This window comes from Trematomus bernacchii, unplaced genomic scaffold (genome assembly GCF_902827165.1).
Source record: "Trematomus bernacchii unplaced genomic scaffold, fTreBer1.1, whole genome shotgun sequence".
Lineage (NCBI taxonomy): Eukaryota > Metazoa > Chordata > Actinopteri > Perciformes > Nototheniidae > Trematomus > Trematomus bernacchii.
Genome location: NW_022987714.1, coordinates 143,124 through 160,289, shown reverse-complemented (window position 1 = coordinate 160,289; position 17,166 = coordinate 143,124). Strand labels below are relative to the sequence as shown.

At 40.5% G+C, this 17,166-nt stretch overlaps 1 protein-coding gene across 1 annotated transcript; it reads right to left on the bottom strand.

The window, feature by feature from the left end:
• Positions 1–1,009: 1,009 nt before the first annotated feature.
• Positions 1,010–16,323, bottom strand: LOC117491632 (CD82 antigen-like). Its single transcript, XM_034141708.1, is given in 10 exon segments — positions 1,010–2,851; positions 3,286–3,369; positions 4,542–4,715; positions 5,821–5,919; positions 7,777–7,851; positions 9,351–9,472; positions 11,766–11,768; positions 14,984–15,056; positions 16,259–16,288; positions 16,291–16,323. Coding segments are annotated over 10 exon segments (771 nt in total). The 3' UTR covers positions 1,010–2,773.
• Positions 16,324–17,166: the final 843 nt, after the last annotated feature.

Here is a 17,166-nt window from a genome sequence, read left to right as displayed (position 1 = left end):
GCGTGACCTTTATATCAACAGGATGTCCTCTGTTTGCTGTTTACTTAAACCTTGTGTTTTTTCATGTTATCTATTAGCCTGATACAAATCCTTTTTTAGTTCAAAACATTTTGAAAAATGTAACTACATTTTTTTTACTCGAATCCACTTCCTTTTTAAATGAAAGTGTGATGTTTGGTTCTTGCAGCACTCGGCATTGACAAAGCTCCTTGATGAAATGTGGCTCTGTAACTTGAAAAGAGTCCAGAGAGAACACTGTATTCATTATACTGAGGTTAAGAGTATTACAGAACATTGGATTGGAGCAGCCAGGTCGGTGCCATGTTTTTTTGCTTCAAAAACAGTGCTCGTGAGTCAGTGGTGAGGTATTAGTTTCTGACATGACATCATGAGGCTCTCTTGCCTTGATAAGATTCATTGCACTTAAATCATAAGGGAGGAGCTCTTTTTGTAAAAATCCTGTTATTGTGAGGAAATTAATAGATGTGGAGCCTTTTGTTCTGTTCAGCCACAGGGTAGTCAACTAACTTAGCAAGAAAAATACAACAAGATTAAATTAAAAATAAATAAATTAGCTGTGAGGTATAGCAACATGATAGATGGTCAAATATGGAGTTACTTTAAAAACCTGTTTGAAGGTTATTATAACACCTGCAGCTTCTACAAATCAACCATTTAAAACATAATCAATTCATCGATGAATAATCTTTCTTTTTACACTTCAACACCATAACATACTGTATTCATTTTGCTCATCATGTCCAAGTGCATTTCTGACTGAATCTGCAACACTGTGAATATATACTGCCATCTACTGGATGGACTATGTACGACACCTGACAAATGACCAAGGAAAAGATACATTAGTAACCTGCTTGACAAAATCAGTCTTCATATCAAGTTTTGCTGCATTTTGAGACACACAAAATGAAAGAAATAATCAATGGATTCTAGTCGGTTCAGATTTATTAATAATAAGTCTCAATAATAAAAAGAAACATTTTTTTTAACATGGCTTACTGTATTTCTTCTACTAAACAAAACAATTCATGTTTGTAAAAGTGTAAAAATATTTTAAACACAAACAAAAAAGCCTTCATAGATAAATTAACGTTTTAATTGGGCAGGTCATAAAAAATAACTGACAGTAATTCTGACGGATACAATTCTTTTTTAGTTTTTTTTAAATGACACTTTTTGCCCCTCTTGTACACACTGATGAACATGATTTGAAATAACTGGATAAAAGTGCAATCTATCCACTACATTAACCATGAATTCAGCAATAATAGTGATTTGAAATTAAGAGGAATAACTGAGATATGGAATCAGGATACTTAAAGCAGCATTATTGTAGAAATATGTTTTAGCAAAGATAGCACGAGTTGATTAACATGTTCTGGTCATAGCTGCCTCTGTAACATGCAATCACTGCAAGTTTTCTATTGTTTTAGTTCTGCTCTTGTTACGATAATATAAAAACAGGCCAAACGAAAACAGCAAATCATCCAGGGAAAGCAAAATACTTTCTGGTCGCTGTGTTCTTTTGTTACTACTATGATGTTAAAAATATGTTTTTTTTATAAATGACAGCAGGTATGAGGAGCTTAAAAAAGATGTTCAGGGCAGGCGATATGACAGGATGTCTGTTCACTAACTCATGATATGTTAAAGTAATAAAAACATGGCTTTAAGAGTGATGACAGACTCACTCTAAGGGTTCCAATTTCTCTGATCTAGACCGAAATAGTGCTGACGGGCTGCTGTGGCCGCCACATTCTGTACATCATAAACAATAGAGAGGAAACCAAGAACAATAGGACTCTTAAAACAAGAGCATGTGGGTGACAACATTCCCATATAAACCGCTGACCAAGCACTGAAGTGCCATAATCCCTTAACAGTCATATATATACAGTTGTAAAAAAAACAGAGATGACATGAGAATATAAAATAAGAAATAAAAATACTCACTCAACACATCATACAAACACTTACTTCATGCGAAACTAGCCATTTTGGAAAGCTACTGGTTACCAGTCAGACACACCCGAGAGGAGGCCAGAGGCGTGATTTTGAGACGCTCACAGATGATGGATAGCAGGAGGGAGAAGGAGGCGGTGGCGCTGGATGTAAACGGAGGTTAATATCAGGGCTGATGAGAGAAACTGAAATCTCCACCACAGCAGCCCTGCCCTGGGCCTCTCCTCCACCCTCTGCACCAAAAATACCAACTGCATGATCACAAAGTGGCATTAATCCTTGAGAGCGTCGACCACGCATCCCCCCACACCCTCCGTCTCCCTCTCATCTCCATGCCCCACAGTCCCTCTGCTCACCAAGTGTCACTAAAGTGCTCTCTCTACTAACTATGTTAAGCGCTTCACTGAGGTCAGCGAAGAAAAACAAAAACAACACATAAATGAATATCTGCAATAGTATCAATTCTCAGGCTTCCACCAAAAAACCATCTCCTTAAAAAATACAAAATAATAAGACAACAATGATAACTTGTAGACTTCTGTCCAACAAATGTGTCAAATTGATTGAAAGGTGGATGTTTGTGTGCGTGTGTGTTTGTGGGACATATGGGGCGTGAGAAATTTGAACAGCTGTGAAGGCAGGAGAGGCTCAAGTGGTGGAGACAGCTGTCTTAATGTGTGTGTGTGTGTGTGTGTGTGTGTGTGTGTTCATAAGAAAGTGAGACAAGGAAAGAGAGAGAGAAAGAGTGAGAGTCCATGCATCTGCGTGTGAAGCTGGCTCCGACTTCAGATCAGTACTTCGGTACTTTGGTATAATCCTCCAGGACGACACTCTTGCACAGACACATGGACAGGATCATCCCGAGGAGCTGGAGAAAAAAGAAGTTGTCGACTTAGTTATCAGAGTTCAAACTGAACAATGGAGCCCTTATTTAAAAATAAAGACAAGAGTTGACAGTTTTCCATCCAAACCATTTAACTGAATTTCAGGCTAGCTCATATTTAACAGAACGACATCAGAGTGGTAAAATCCTCATATCTACTTCAACTCTTGGCAAGAAAACCAACACCTGGATTTCCAAAAACTGTATAACTCATTTAGCTTTTAAACAAATATTTTGTTTTTTGGATTGCCTATTATCTTTAACAATGTAGTTGCATCAGAGAGGGGTTGATTCACTGCCAGTATGAACAGGGGGGAGACTTATAGTGACACTTGTATAAAAGATAGAGTACACATGGCATTTGAGTATAGATATTAAGATAGTTTGAAAAATATCTGTTAGGGGAGACAAATGGATACCTCTATGACTGCCACACCGACACAGATACCCAGAATAACTCCACAGTTGTCAAGCAGCCATTTCTCCACGCTGACAGCACAGCCCTGAAGGAGAGAACAAGAGAGGGAGAGGTTTAGAAAGACATGGAAAGAGGGGGGTTTCAGGGCGATGAGTGGAGAAGAGATGAATGGCAACGTGATCCCAGCCGGACATGAACAGAGCCTTTTCAAAACACAACTGTTGTCTTTGGACTGGGTCAGTGAGTGGAAGAATAACACAGCCTAGCTGAGTGGAGGAAAGCGGTATGAACAGGGGGAGAAACGTTTTTGAAACACGCAGACCAAACAACAGAATAACAGAGCTTTCCTGGTGTTTCCACAACACAAATAACACGCCTCAGCTGTGGGTGTTCACTCTGCTAATTCAGTACGACCATAGTGACACACGGAGCCGGCAGCCGGAGCTACACAACACCAGTCACACCGACCTGTGTAATATGTAAAGGAGGATGGTCTATTAGAACGAGGCAGGCTTGCTTTAGCATTGCAGCTGAGTTTAGACTGTTAGAATTCACTTTGAAAATGTTTCCATTTATATGAACCAGAAAATGAGCATAATAGTGACCCTTTAAACTAACAAAACAAAGAAACACATTTAAAATAATCGTATGTTCGCCCTTTGTGGAGATATTGTGAATGAAAGCAAAACATACTAAATTAAGTAATATCTAACACGTCCGTATAGTGATTCTACATGATCAACCAACATTTAAACAATGCAAACACAGTAAAACTTTCAGCATGGTGAAGCAGACGGCAGGCTGGAGCTGCAGCTGCTCGACACAGCAGTTTCACACGCTGCCTGAGTGAGAGAGTCCTCTACTTCATGTGTCTTTCTTGTGTGTGTTTGTTTTTACATTTGATACTTGCGGTTTTTCAATAATATATTGTTGTAAATTGTTTAATGAATGGATTGTATTTTTTTCTTTTTCTTATCATATTGTATTATCCTTGACGCTTTGGCAATATTGTTCACCTGACATTCATGCCAATAAAGCATATTGAATTGAGTGACCCCAGACTTATGAACCGAGACGGCACAGTTGGAAAGATTTAATAACTGATCCCAGAGTTAGTCTACTCCATCACAACAATGTATTCACAAATACTGCCAGAGCAATTATTTCCTGACAGCGTTGATACTTGATACTGAACTGAGACGGGACAATTGGGAAAACAGCTGTTGGCTTCATCAGTAAATTCAAAATGAACCGTACCGTTTGATAGATGGGTGTTTCTGAGGACAGGTGCTCACACATCCCCACGTCCCTCATGTCGGTGCCAGGCAGGGACTCATTGCGACAGGAACATGGGTAGAGGTTCTGGGAGTTGTTCTTGATCAAAACGTTCTCAGACCAGTTGCCTGGACCAGTCCATCCACAGCACTTCATCTAGGGACAAAACAAATAGCAAACTAAAAAGATGAGAGACGGAAATGATTAGTTAAGTAAATTACATGAAAGCAAAACTAGAAATGGATTGGATCAGTAAAGGAAAATCTCTTTTATGGTGTTTGAGCCTAATCTGTTCTTGGCTGCTGTTTTCAGAAAGATTTGGGCCTTGGCAGGAAAGGGAGTGAGAGAAGGAGGAAGGAGATAGGGAAGAAAATGAATAAACTTCATCAGAGCGTAGAACAATCTGACCTCAGCTGACCTGTTTTTATTTGCCATGTACTGATTAGTTAAATGAGTCATTTTATCCCAAGTAAAAAGAAAATAAATACCCTTTAAGTGTTTGATTGAACAAATAGTTTCAGTTTTATGTGCTGAGATCCTGAGATATCCATTCCTAAATCTTACACTCCCAGCTCGAAACAATACAAAGCAAGTGAAAGGAATTTAGTTTGAAACCCACAGAGATCGCAGTAGAAAATAGTTGCTGTGAGGTCGGTGGGTTTCAAAGTGAGGGAAAAGACAATGTGTAGCTGTTGTTCTTGTTGTAGTTGTTACATGTATGTTTCCAAGGTTTTGAGCACTCTTAACTAAATTCAAATCACCTATAACATATTGTAGTGGAGAACCTTTTTTAAAAGGGTAATTCATAATTTGGTGCAAAGCGTGACACTGGCAGTGACATCTAAATACAATTCTGTACTAAAACTAATAATTGAACAACTTAAATAAAATAGGCAATGCATGGTTTGTTTGTAATTGGTTTTGTTTGTAAAGTATTGCACCAAAACATTGCTAACGTAGCTAACTAAGGCCATTTAAATGATGTGACCATGAGGCTAGCGGTGTGGTTTATCATGCAGACATGTTCCAGTGTAAAGGGACGTTTTCCTTTCATTTCCTTCCGTTATACCTACCTGCTGCTTTACATGGATCTATGAGGCATGTATTCTTATAACAGTCATTTGTATGGTCATTGGCTAAGGGGTATTGATGGTACAATCTGAACTGTACTACAATATATTTGTCTGGTGCATTTAGTTAATTTCTTCTATATTAAACGTTTAGGTGTTTCTTGTACAATCCAGGCTAGGAGTTAACTCACCGTCCTCTGAACGTAGTCCCAGGTGTGCTCTGTGGTCCTGTTCAGACCGGTATAGTTGTTTATCATGTCCTTTAGGATGTCGGCCATCTCATATTTCAACTGGAAATAAACAAGAACAAATACTGGTCACTTGTTTAAACTTGACACATTTATAGCTGTCGATGAATAGTTTGTGTGTGCATGCTTGTCAGAAGAGTAAACAGATTGTCCACATGGAAATCTATTTGGTGAATGGTAGAGAGACAGTGTTAAAGAAAAGAAAACAAACACACCCACACTGAATCTTCTTTCTAAAATGTACTAGCAACATCTGAACTTAATGTTTCTTAAGGGCTACACCTCGGGTGGTATTGCCCTGTGAAGTCCTGTGATGGGGTTAGTAGGCGCAGCTCCACTCTGTGTTTATGTGTGTAAGACCACAGAGGGGTGGCAGCGATGCATCTTCAGAGCTACAGGAGACGAGTGAGAGCCTCTCCCTATTCTGGGAAATGGCACCACCCTGTCCTGTGGTAAGCCTTAAACACAGGGAGCGCGTCTAAGGCTGCACACACAAACGCTGAGCGATACACACAAACACACATGGGTGCACATACTGTACATGAGGCTAAAAGCTGAAACTGCCTCTGCCCTCCCTGAGTCCTACAGGTGTGAGGCTTATCAAAGCAAAAGCTTTTTTGTCCTGGGAGAGAATGACCAGCTTCCGAGCATGAAACCAGTCAGAGAGGTTGAGTGTTCAAACACAACACTCCCTTCACACGCACAGTGCAAACACACTGCCTGTATTATTTAGGCTGGAGCTATTATTGATTTAATTCCTTATTTAACAGAACAGATTTCTGTGTAATGGTCACCCACATTTTATGGTGTATTTGGTAACTTAAAAGTGTTTTAAGGAACACATGTTTAATATTGTCGCCGTTGATGTGAAATCTCCCTTAGTTCCCGCTTTCAGATGATCTGTTTTGTTTTGCTTTAAAGATAATCCAGTGGGTTTTTAAATGACTTATTTATCTTAAGAAGTGGAACGTTAAGAACACTTCAGCCGTCTGTTTACATGAAAATTCAAAATCCTTTCATTTTTGAAAGACAACAGTGAACAGTGAGGTTATCGGGTTTGTCGTGACCCGTTTTCTATTTTCGCTTTTACTTAGTGTTAAACACAAAAGTTTGTCCTGGGATTATTATATATCTATCTGTTTATCAATGTCTGTTTACATTTTGATGGACTTTATTTTTTTCTAAATAGGCTCTCACTCAACTCAATTGATTCAACTCTGGTGAGTTGATCATCTCGCCTGTAGGCGGTTGCTGTTCCCTCAAAGACTTCAGTTGAAAGTGGTTTCTGGTGCTGGGGTGATAATTACTGTTTTAGATGAGGCAGTGTTAGACATACCAATCTTATATGTCATCATATGACAGCAGCTTTTGTCAACACACACACATTCACCATGAACGTGTTTATCTTCCCCATACAACAGAAGAAACAAAAACACCCAGCAGGGGAACCAAGAAAGACGACGATGGAAACAATATTCAGTGCAAAGGTCTGTTGATAAGTTCTCTATCATTGTCACACATGTGCTTCAGTCCAACTGATTTATCTCACTTTCCACCTACATCCAACTTCACATCAGTCACAAACTGACAACACGTGAATTTCCATTGGTTAGGGTACAACACTGTGTTCCATCAAAGGAAGCAGGGGGCGCACAAACAGGTTTGCCTCAGCCCATCCCAGCTGTGTAGGGTGAATACCGATGTGTCACCATGTGTTAGGAAGGGTATTGGGAGGGGGGAGGGCATGAGAAGTAGGTGTTAACGATCAGAATAGTATCAAATGAGGACAAGAGACTGAAATGGGGAAGAAATTAGGAAGACTAAAAGTGGATACTGTAAAGAGAAGGAGAAATTAGAAGTGAAATTGAGAATAGGGGGAAGCAAGTAAAGAGTCTTACCCGGTTCTCTTTGGAAGTAAATTACAACTCCAGCAGTGACCTGGGCGATGAGGATGAGCAGGAGGCAGGTGAAGTACTGAGGAGGATGAAGAAAAACCATAAGAACAACTTTGAAAACACTGACAATACTGCAAGATATCAGTTATGGAATACTCATAGAGAAAAAAACATTTTTTAAGCAGCTGTAACAGACTTTATGATTTGCCAATTTCATAAGATGTAATAATGAGAAAGGGGTAGCATGTAGTCTTGCACCTACAGACAATCATGGCCCTTCTGCTTCATAGAGCTTGAGAGGGAGTTTCAGCTCATCGGCCTTCACCTTTAAGCTTTAGGTTTAATCTCACTGCTCTTATTGTGTTGTTTTAGGCCAAAGCAGGCATCTGTTTTATTGACAAAGCCCCAAAAACCCATTGCACATAAGGAGTCCATTCCTGTGTTACGTTCATCAGGTGGCCAAAAACTCCAAATCGACAATACTGTTGCTGCGTAACTGCTGAATGTTTAAATAAGCAACTGTTGGCTAATACATTTCCCCCAATTTCACAGTCTTCGAGCCAAAAAAACCTGTCTTGTAGGTTTCAGTCTTACGTTATACTGGAAAATAAACAGGCAGTAAAGAAAGCTCCTGGGCAGATACCTTACATTTTAAAGTGTTGTTAATCCATGGAGCATCACTAATCTCTAAAGCCTTATTTATGAATAAAGCCATTAAATATCCTTTAACAGCTTCAAGTGTCTCCTGTAAAGGTGGTGTGTGTGTGTGTTGTGTGTGTGTGTGTGTGTGTGTGTGTGTGTGTGTGTGTGTGTGTGTGTGGTGTGTGTGTGTGTGTGTGTGTGTGTGTGTGTGTGTGTGTGTGTGTGTGTGTGTGTGTGTGTGTGTGTGTGTGTGTGATAGGGGGGTCTTTTGCCACGCTGGTCACTATCACTCGGAGAAATAGGTCACAGCAGTTCTTCAGTTAACCCCATGGAGGTTTAAACGCTGAAGAGTTCATGCACCCATCCCCACTCATGTTGTACCCCCTACATCTCACTGGCTTTATCCCTGTCACACACCCCCCCTCTGTAAATCCACACATGCTGCGAGCCCCCGGCCCACACATAGGCACAAGTGCGAAAGGGCTTTACTGTCAGCAGGAATCTGTCATGTGTTCTTAGCCAAGCCTGAGGTCTTAAGCAGGTGCATTTAGGTGAATCGTTTCCAAACTCTCTGCAGGATTAGAGGGCCACACACTACTGGGAGTTTTTTAAGTATTACTTTTGTGCATTTTATGGATTTATTTAGATACTTAATTTGGAGAAGAGATAACAGGATATGAGGGGAGACAGAGAGAGATGAGGAAGGACTCCCCTAGCCAGACTTATATAATTTAATATTAAAACCAATTTATTTTCTGTGTCAAAAACAGGACATTTAGTTCCTGTGTGGCAATGACTCATATGTTAGATTTTACATCATTTTTAAATTGCCTTATCTCGTAGTGGTGGGGGTGTTTACCCTGTTCCTGCTTCTAAAAAAGAAGACCAATCTGTAGCATGTTAGTATTGGAGCTTAAAGTGAATATCATTCCTCACCAAACCCAGCAGACAACGGATTTCGTAGATGGCTCCTATGCAGCCGAAGAAGCCCATGGCCATGGACAAGGAGCCGACAGCGATGAGGATGTAGGACGCCACTTTCACTGTGTGTGATGATCCTCTGAAGAAACAGGTGTGAACAGACAGGAGGAAGAGGTAAACTTACACAAAACCACTGAAAACGATATATGTGTGCTAAAAAACTGAACACCTGCACTACCACAGTTTTACAGTGAAGTGTGTAGTTATGTTCAGTTCAAACTTAGCACAAAACACAACCAGTTAGCAAAACAATGCACTACACATGTTGTTCCATGATAGAATAACTGCAGCAGACCTTTGCTCTTGTTTTTCTACTTTGGCCTGCACACAAATGCAGCTGAGAGGAAGGCATGCAAAACCATTTTGATGCTTACAGGAAGCCAACAAATGATTCACTGTGCAACCCTTCTTCTTCTCTCAAGAAGGTTTTTAGTTTTTCTCCCACAAAGATCATTTTAATAGGCCACCAGAGAGAGCTGGACCAATGTGCGGTGAGATTAATTGATTTCCCTCTTTGGTATGTAGAGCGGGAGGGCTTCAGGAGGAGGAGGGGGCACTACTGAAATGGAAGATTGGAGGGTTGGAGAGCAGATAAACTGGAGCCATTATGTGGCTGTGTGTTATCTCCGCTTGAGGAGCTCCAGAGAGTCAGAGCGTCTGCAGATGAAGCCAGAATCGGAGCTCTGTGAAATGGCTCCAGCTCCAAAAGATTACTGGGCCAAGCACAGCAGTCAGAGCTATCAGATAACTCAGCCCCATCTATTTAGTGAAGAAGCTGACAGACGCAATGACTGTTATGCAATGATGCTTCCCTTATCATCACATTGGCTGCTGATGCTACAGCAGCAATCATCATGTACAGTATGGCATATGTACAATGAATATGTACAAAGACTGGGAACACAACTTGTCTTTCCAAGTTCAACTCTACTGTCTGAAACTTACTGTAAATGAACCAAAAGAAAGTCCTGCTTCATGCTCAGGCACCACCTTACTTTGCAGACATGCTCAGTATTTATACTCCATCACGTACACTCATTATCACAGGATGCAAGCTGTTATTCTTCCAAAGATAAATAAGCAATCTGTAGGGCGGCAGTTCATTTGAAAGCTTTACACTTGAAAGCAGACATAAATAAATGAAAACTGAAAACCGTATTTTATTCTCTGAAACATCTATAGGTGAATATATATTTGCTGCCTTTAGCAGCTCCCCTCATTACCGGATATGTGTTATTCCATAGGTATTTTCTTTTGTATTATGCATTATGTACATCAATTTTGACAGCTTTAATTGAAGCAAGGACAATACAAGTATATTTAAATAAACTCTGTCAAAAGGACACCCACTTATGTTAGCAAGAGTTGAAACTATTTCAATCAGTCCACAGAAAGAGAATTTCATCAAAAACAACCCTCTACTTCCAACTTCTGTAAGTGACGACAATGGATTCTGTTTCATATCCCTGTATACTGGAAATCAGCTGTTTTTGGACTTTAGGTTGGACCAAAATAGGACATCTGAGAAGTCATCTTGGACTTAATTATGATTCTGTTATTATAAATGGTTGGTTGCATATGTTGTACATAGATGGTGTAGTGTACTGAGACACTTTAAATAAACATGCTAATTTAAAATTCAGACAAAATATAGATACCGGTACAAAGACGTTATTACATGCATTTACGTCGCTGACATATGTTAACGGAGCAAACACATGTTGTGGCGGTATACGAGAATAATTGAAAGCTAGAAGAACGTCGGTGAAATACGCAGAGAGTGTATGTGGCTACAGGGTAGCATTTTAAAGGGAGGCAGACAAGCACAGAGTATGTTCTATATCCAGCACTATGTTGAAGCATGTTATTTTAATCTTTCTCATCAAAACATACACACACACACACAAAACACAAGCACACATGCGAGCCAACACGCAAGCACCACACACAGGCTCAATATCTACAGCAGAGATAGAATAGAGGAAGTATTGATGTTCAGTGCTATACTGAGACTGCATCATATGAAGAATAATTTATTCTGCTAGATACTACTTCATGTCTTTATTTATAGTTATTAGTTTCAGTATGTGAGGCAGAACTGTTTCACTGCACTAAAGGCAAATTAAACATTATAGAGATGTCACCAGTGGAACTTCATTATATATTTTCACAAGTAGATCACAAGTTATTTAATAAGGGTGATGAACAGTTTGAACTATAAGTGAGAAAGATGTTTTTTGTGTGGTTTCCCTGCCAGCCACATGATTAACAAACACTTTAGTAAAAACATACTCCCTGGAGAAGGAGGAAACGTTGTTCAATTCTAATGCAGTCTCAAACAGTTCTCAGCTGTGACTACTTTCAGTAGACTTTCTTGGCATGTTATGGCAATACATCTAATCTGTGGACCATCTCCTCCCACATCATGTAGAATCAGTAGCTACCGGCTGGCCATGTTAAAAGGCGAGAGCTGTCACATAGCCAGGGTGTGAAAACATGATGAACAGACATGTTTACACCTCATAGAATATGTAACAGACATGATACAAAATATATATTATTTACTCTAACTCAACCCTTTCTGTTTCAATTTTAAAAAGCCCTGTAGTGTTTCTCTGTAGACAGAATGTTCCTATTTCGTATTACATGGCTATTATTCTTGAATATGGACAGGGCAGTTTTTGTGGAAAAGGCAAACTTGCCACAGCTGCAGCTTTATTTTATAACACTCTAAAAGTATTTTAAAAATTAAAAACATGTTTCCTGTTAGACCCTCTGTCAAGTACATCAGAGTTGAAGAGCAACAGAGGGTGTACTTTACAACCTTCCTGCTGTGCATCTGTGTTCTGTAGTTAGTACACATGCACTTTTCTGAAGTCAGCATGTATTCCCCTGGTTACTGTACTCTTCTGCCGTTTACCATGGCACATTTCCATGTAGGTTGCTGCTAGTTATTCTGAAATAGTTCCTCACGTGGTTTCCACAGAACTTTCCATTTAAAGAAGAAAGAACGATGGTGCCCTTTAAGAAAGCTGCTAAGGGAGGAAGCGGAGGAGGAGGGACCTGTTTGGTATTGCAGGTCCTTCTGTTAAACATGACCAGAGCCACACATTCAATTTGTATAAGCTGAAAAAAGGTAACGGTTTGACATTTTGCACAGATTAAAAAATGTAAACATCAGCAGACCAGCTTGTGCATAATTTCTAGAGTTTTAAGTGTCCCAAATAAAGATACTTTTTACAACCAGGTTCTTTGTTCATGAGTTTGGAAAGTTCAGAATTAATCTGCAGCATATTTCCAAAACTGCTCTGGCTCTGGCTCCCAGACCTCCTTTCTCAGAGCTGACTTTTGTTTTAAACATAAGGCAAGCTGTGTTTTGGCAAGTGACAGAAAGATAAACGAAGGCATCATGTCAATGAGGTAAACTAATAAACATCACTGTATTTATATGAAGGGGTGAACACTGAGGGGAAGATGCCCTTTTAACTGAGAAACGGGGGGTCCTGAAACCAAAACATTCCCAAAGTTCCCCTCCCTGAAGTCTTTGGGACAGCTGCAGAGTCCTCTATTAATATAACTCATAAAGAATGGAAACTGAAAACACAGAGATCCTGTTTATGGTCAGGCAATGGTAAAACTTCTGAGGGGAACACACAGAGTTCAATAAACAGAGATGCCTGCAGCTTCTTTTCCTTTACAGAGTGGTAAGAGATTTCCAGTGAGGTTAAAAATTCAAGGATGCAGTTAAGAGTTGAAGTTGACCCCCCCTCCAGATTTACACAAGAATAATAAATGGAGAAGAGAAGGTCATCAAGCCTCACATAGGAAGGGATATCCTCAGCGTATCGGTGAAGCAGGATCTCTGCTATCTCAGGAGGAACAGCTGGATTATCACAACAATAGGACTGGGGCGGGCAGGAATGATGGATACTGTACAGCCTTTACACTCTGGAGATAAGTAGACTCAGCTCAGTAATAACTCTGGACTGATTCCTCCATGAGAAGTAAACTCAGGGGCTGAAATATGAGCCAGCGGAAACCAAGACTCAGTACGACTAGTTTTAGGACACAAGGTCAGTTCTGGTTGGTCTTAACTTCAGCCTCTTTCACAACTCATCAGTCAAAGCAGTGCAGACTTCCAGACTAAATATAGATTCCTCCACTTCTGCTCAGCCCTCAGAGATTGGCCTTTCTCAGAATAAGGACCCTCCCAAAGTTATGGATTGTAAACAGAAACAAAAAAAAAGCGGACTTCTACTTACAGTATAGTAAAGCAGCAAATCCTCACATTTGGCATCTTAAAGATGACAATTAGACAACCGTCAATAATTCAAAATAGTTTCTCCTTAATTTCAATCAAATCAATCCAGTGTTTTCAGTTACAAAAAAAGTGATTTACTCCTATTCAAATATACAGTGAAAGACCAGTAAATCTCATAAGTCTTTCAGATTGGCACAGTACAGATGTTATAAAAACATCTGGGGGTTGATCTGAATGGGTTAACACTTATCGTCAGACGTAGTTCTGCGACCCGCGTCATATGCCCATCTCCTATAGGAGAAGGGTTATCACAGTTTTATTGAAATAAACGCTATATTTGACTTCCAACACATATTAAGTTTGCCAAGATAATAAATTGAAGGAATTCTTTTTTATAGACTGATGTTGGGAGAAAAACCTCACTGCTGCTCTCGGCAAAGCTCCATCTGGGTATGAATACACTGAAAGCATTTATAACCAGATTTATGGCAACTAAGAGTTTCCATCCGTGGTTCCTTGTTCTTTTTCAGCCTCAACTGGGTTTCATTATATTTTCTCTAGTGTCTTTCCTAGCAGATAACTTATATATTGTTTTCTATGACAAAGCTGACAACTTTGCCGTTCAGAGGCTTGGCTTCTGCTTCACCATGCAGACTTTACCAATAAATCTGTGCCAACATCTGTGAAGGTGGGAGAATCTATCTGTGCACTGCTGCCATCTGGGGAGCTGAGAGACTTGGCAAGTTCAAAGTACAACTCTGTGGAAACTGTGGGGAAAATAAAGTGTTTTTTACTGACCATAAGATACATTGACATGTGAGCCATCACCTCCCCTGGATCTTCACAGATGTGTCTATCACTGTGAGTCTACAGGGAAGCCTTTGAATCACTGAAGAAGTCATAAAGTTGCATCTGTGAGTCATATTTTTTGTTTGTTCCGAAAAAAATCCCTTCCGATTCCTATGGGATCAAATCCACATAAGGCTCAGCAGAGCAGGCTCGAGGTTATAGCATTTGACACACACATTCTCCGATCTCTATCTACCAGCTGAAGTGCTATTGGTCAAAAGTGCTGAATGTTATCACTAAAGGGCGTGGCAGCCTGTGTGTGTGTGTGTGGCAGTGAGTGTGTGTGTGTGTGTGTGTGAGTGTGTGTGTGTGTGTGTGTGTGTGTGTGTGTGTGTGGTGTGTTGCTGTGTGTGTGTGTGAGTGTGTGTGTGTGTGTGTGTGATGTGTGTGTGTGTGTGTGTGTGTGTGTTTGTGTGTGGTGTGTGTGTGTGTGTGTGTGTTGTGTGTGTGTGTGTGTGTGTGTGTTACTTCACCTTACGTAGAACAGCAATGAAGCTCTGGTTATCAAAGAGGACCCACAGGCCAAAGCCCATGATCAATGCTCCAAAGATCTGTGGAGGGGGAAACAAAAGAGTCAGGCACCAAAAGTAATCTGAAAGTAAAACACAGAATCTGTTGCTAGGGGGTGTTAAACAGAGGCCCATACTTATGTACCTCAGTCTGTCCACATCTGGAGGAATAATCAGATCCTAACTCTTCACTTTGCCTCAATGTCTGCTTATCTGTTTTTCTCTATCAACATGCAGAGAGGATGTTGAGAGGATCAAGAAACCCGCTAGTTTTCTCATAATTACCAACCAGCCAGCCACAGATCTACAAATCACCCATATCCTTCTCAGAAAAGCAAACTGAACAGTGTTAAGTAAGGATAAAGGGGTCCAAGATGATAGGCAAAGAGTATACATATCAGCTCTGGACGTGAGAGTTTTGTCCCTGGCGTCGGAAAAGCCTCGGGAAATGTCACATTATGTAGCCATATAAAGAGGAAATGAAGTTCTATGTAATTAAGAAGGCCCTTGTTTAGAGGTGGCGGGGCTCTGTACTGGGGGCCTAAATGCATAGATGAGAGGTTCTGTTAATTCAGCCACTCCCGCTCCTCCCCAACACAACAACAGTCATTAGAGCACTGGTTAGGAGCTGTTCATTTGAGGGACTGTTGAGCTCCCGGCAGTCATCATTAGCCCACCACTTCCTGGCTTCACCTAGTCTGATCTGTCCACATGGACAAACACTGACACAACCACACACGCTTCCTATTAGACACCGGTTGAGTGTTCCCATCAAAAGGTCTGCGTCAGGTTTACAGCCGCAGTCTCATTGGAAAGGTCTGGACATCCTCGCAGTTTTAAGAGTCTGGGGTTTTATCTAGCCCTGGACTTCAGTGTGAGAGAGGAGGGAACAAACAGAAACCATCTGCTGTTGTTTAGACCTGGCTGTGCTAAAGGAACTCTATAAAGTCTTTCCCTCAAGGCATAGTTTCAGCAACATTTCCCTATGTATCTCTCTCTATTGTTATTTGAACAAGGAGGCTTATTCAAATAAAAAACTCATTCTGAAAGGCATGAAACTGCTCTGAGTGCGTCATGAGTGGTTGATTCAGCTGAAGGAGCATAGCACACCTATCCTTCTATCTTAGGTAAATAAAGCAGATTAAAGTGGAAGTCGTGCAACATGTTTCTGAGCATGTACGCTATGCTTTGCAGTTATTTGCAGCACAGCCACAGAACACTGATAAAGACATGTCATGACTTACAAAGAAGAGGAGGTTGAAGAGGAATAGAAAAGTACTTGGGTGACTGTGATGCATCCTTTCCCCATGGTGGCGCTTCTTCTGGAAGACAGAAATAGATGGAAAGTATGCGTTAATTTAAACATCAGAGGGTTACATCGCTGTGTAGTGTGGGCTGTGGGGGAAAAGAGAAGCCAGACACAACAAGAAGTTATTAACAATAACAAAACAAAGCTAGCTAGCCTTGAGAAAGTGTCTAAAGCTACAACCACAAGGACAGACAGGAAATCGGCACATGGGGGTGACTGATTAAACAGCTTTAATCTTCAAAGCCTAATTCAATTTTCAACCGCCCCCTGTTGACATTAGCCAGTATTAAACAACCCCACCTGCTCTAGTATTAAAGACAATTAGCCCCATTGTCTGTAAACATTGAGTTGTAAGAGTATAGTATGCTTTTGAGGCCAATTTGTTAACGAATATAGTTATGACAAACAAGAGGAACCACCTGGATGAGGACAGATTTGAGGAGAAACCACCACAAAGTGGAGAGAGGTGAAGTCATGATGACTGTGTGTGTAGAAACCCAGACAGCATGGGTTAGACAGTCTATTGTCATCACAGGCTGAAGGGAACCAGGCCCATCTACAGCTTTGTTTACCAGCAGTCAAAAGCCCTGGTTACAACACATCGTTTTGCAATCACTTTCATTCACTATTTTGAGCCAAATCAGTAGCCTATACAACCATATCCAGTCATATTTAAAAAAGGTTCTGACTGATGTCATACAACCACATGACAAACAACATTTTAATGTTGTGAATCAGACCCTTAAGCAAGTTCAGAACTGTCTAGCTATCTGACGTTTTAGGTTTGGGCATGTTACACTGAGGTCTGCAGTGTTGTCCAATCAGTTTTCCTCTCATTCGTCT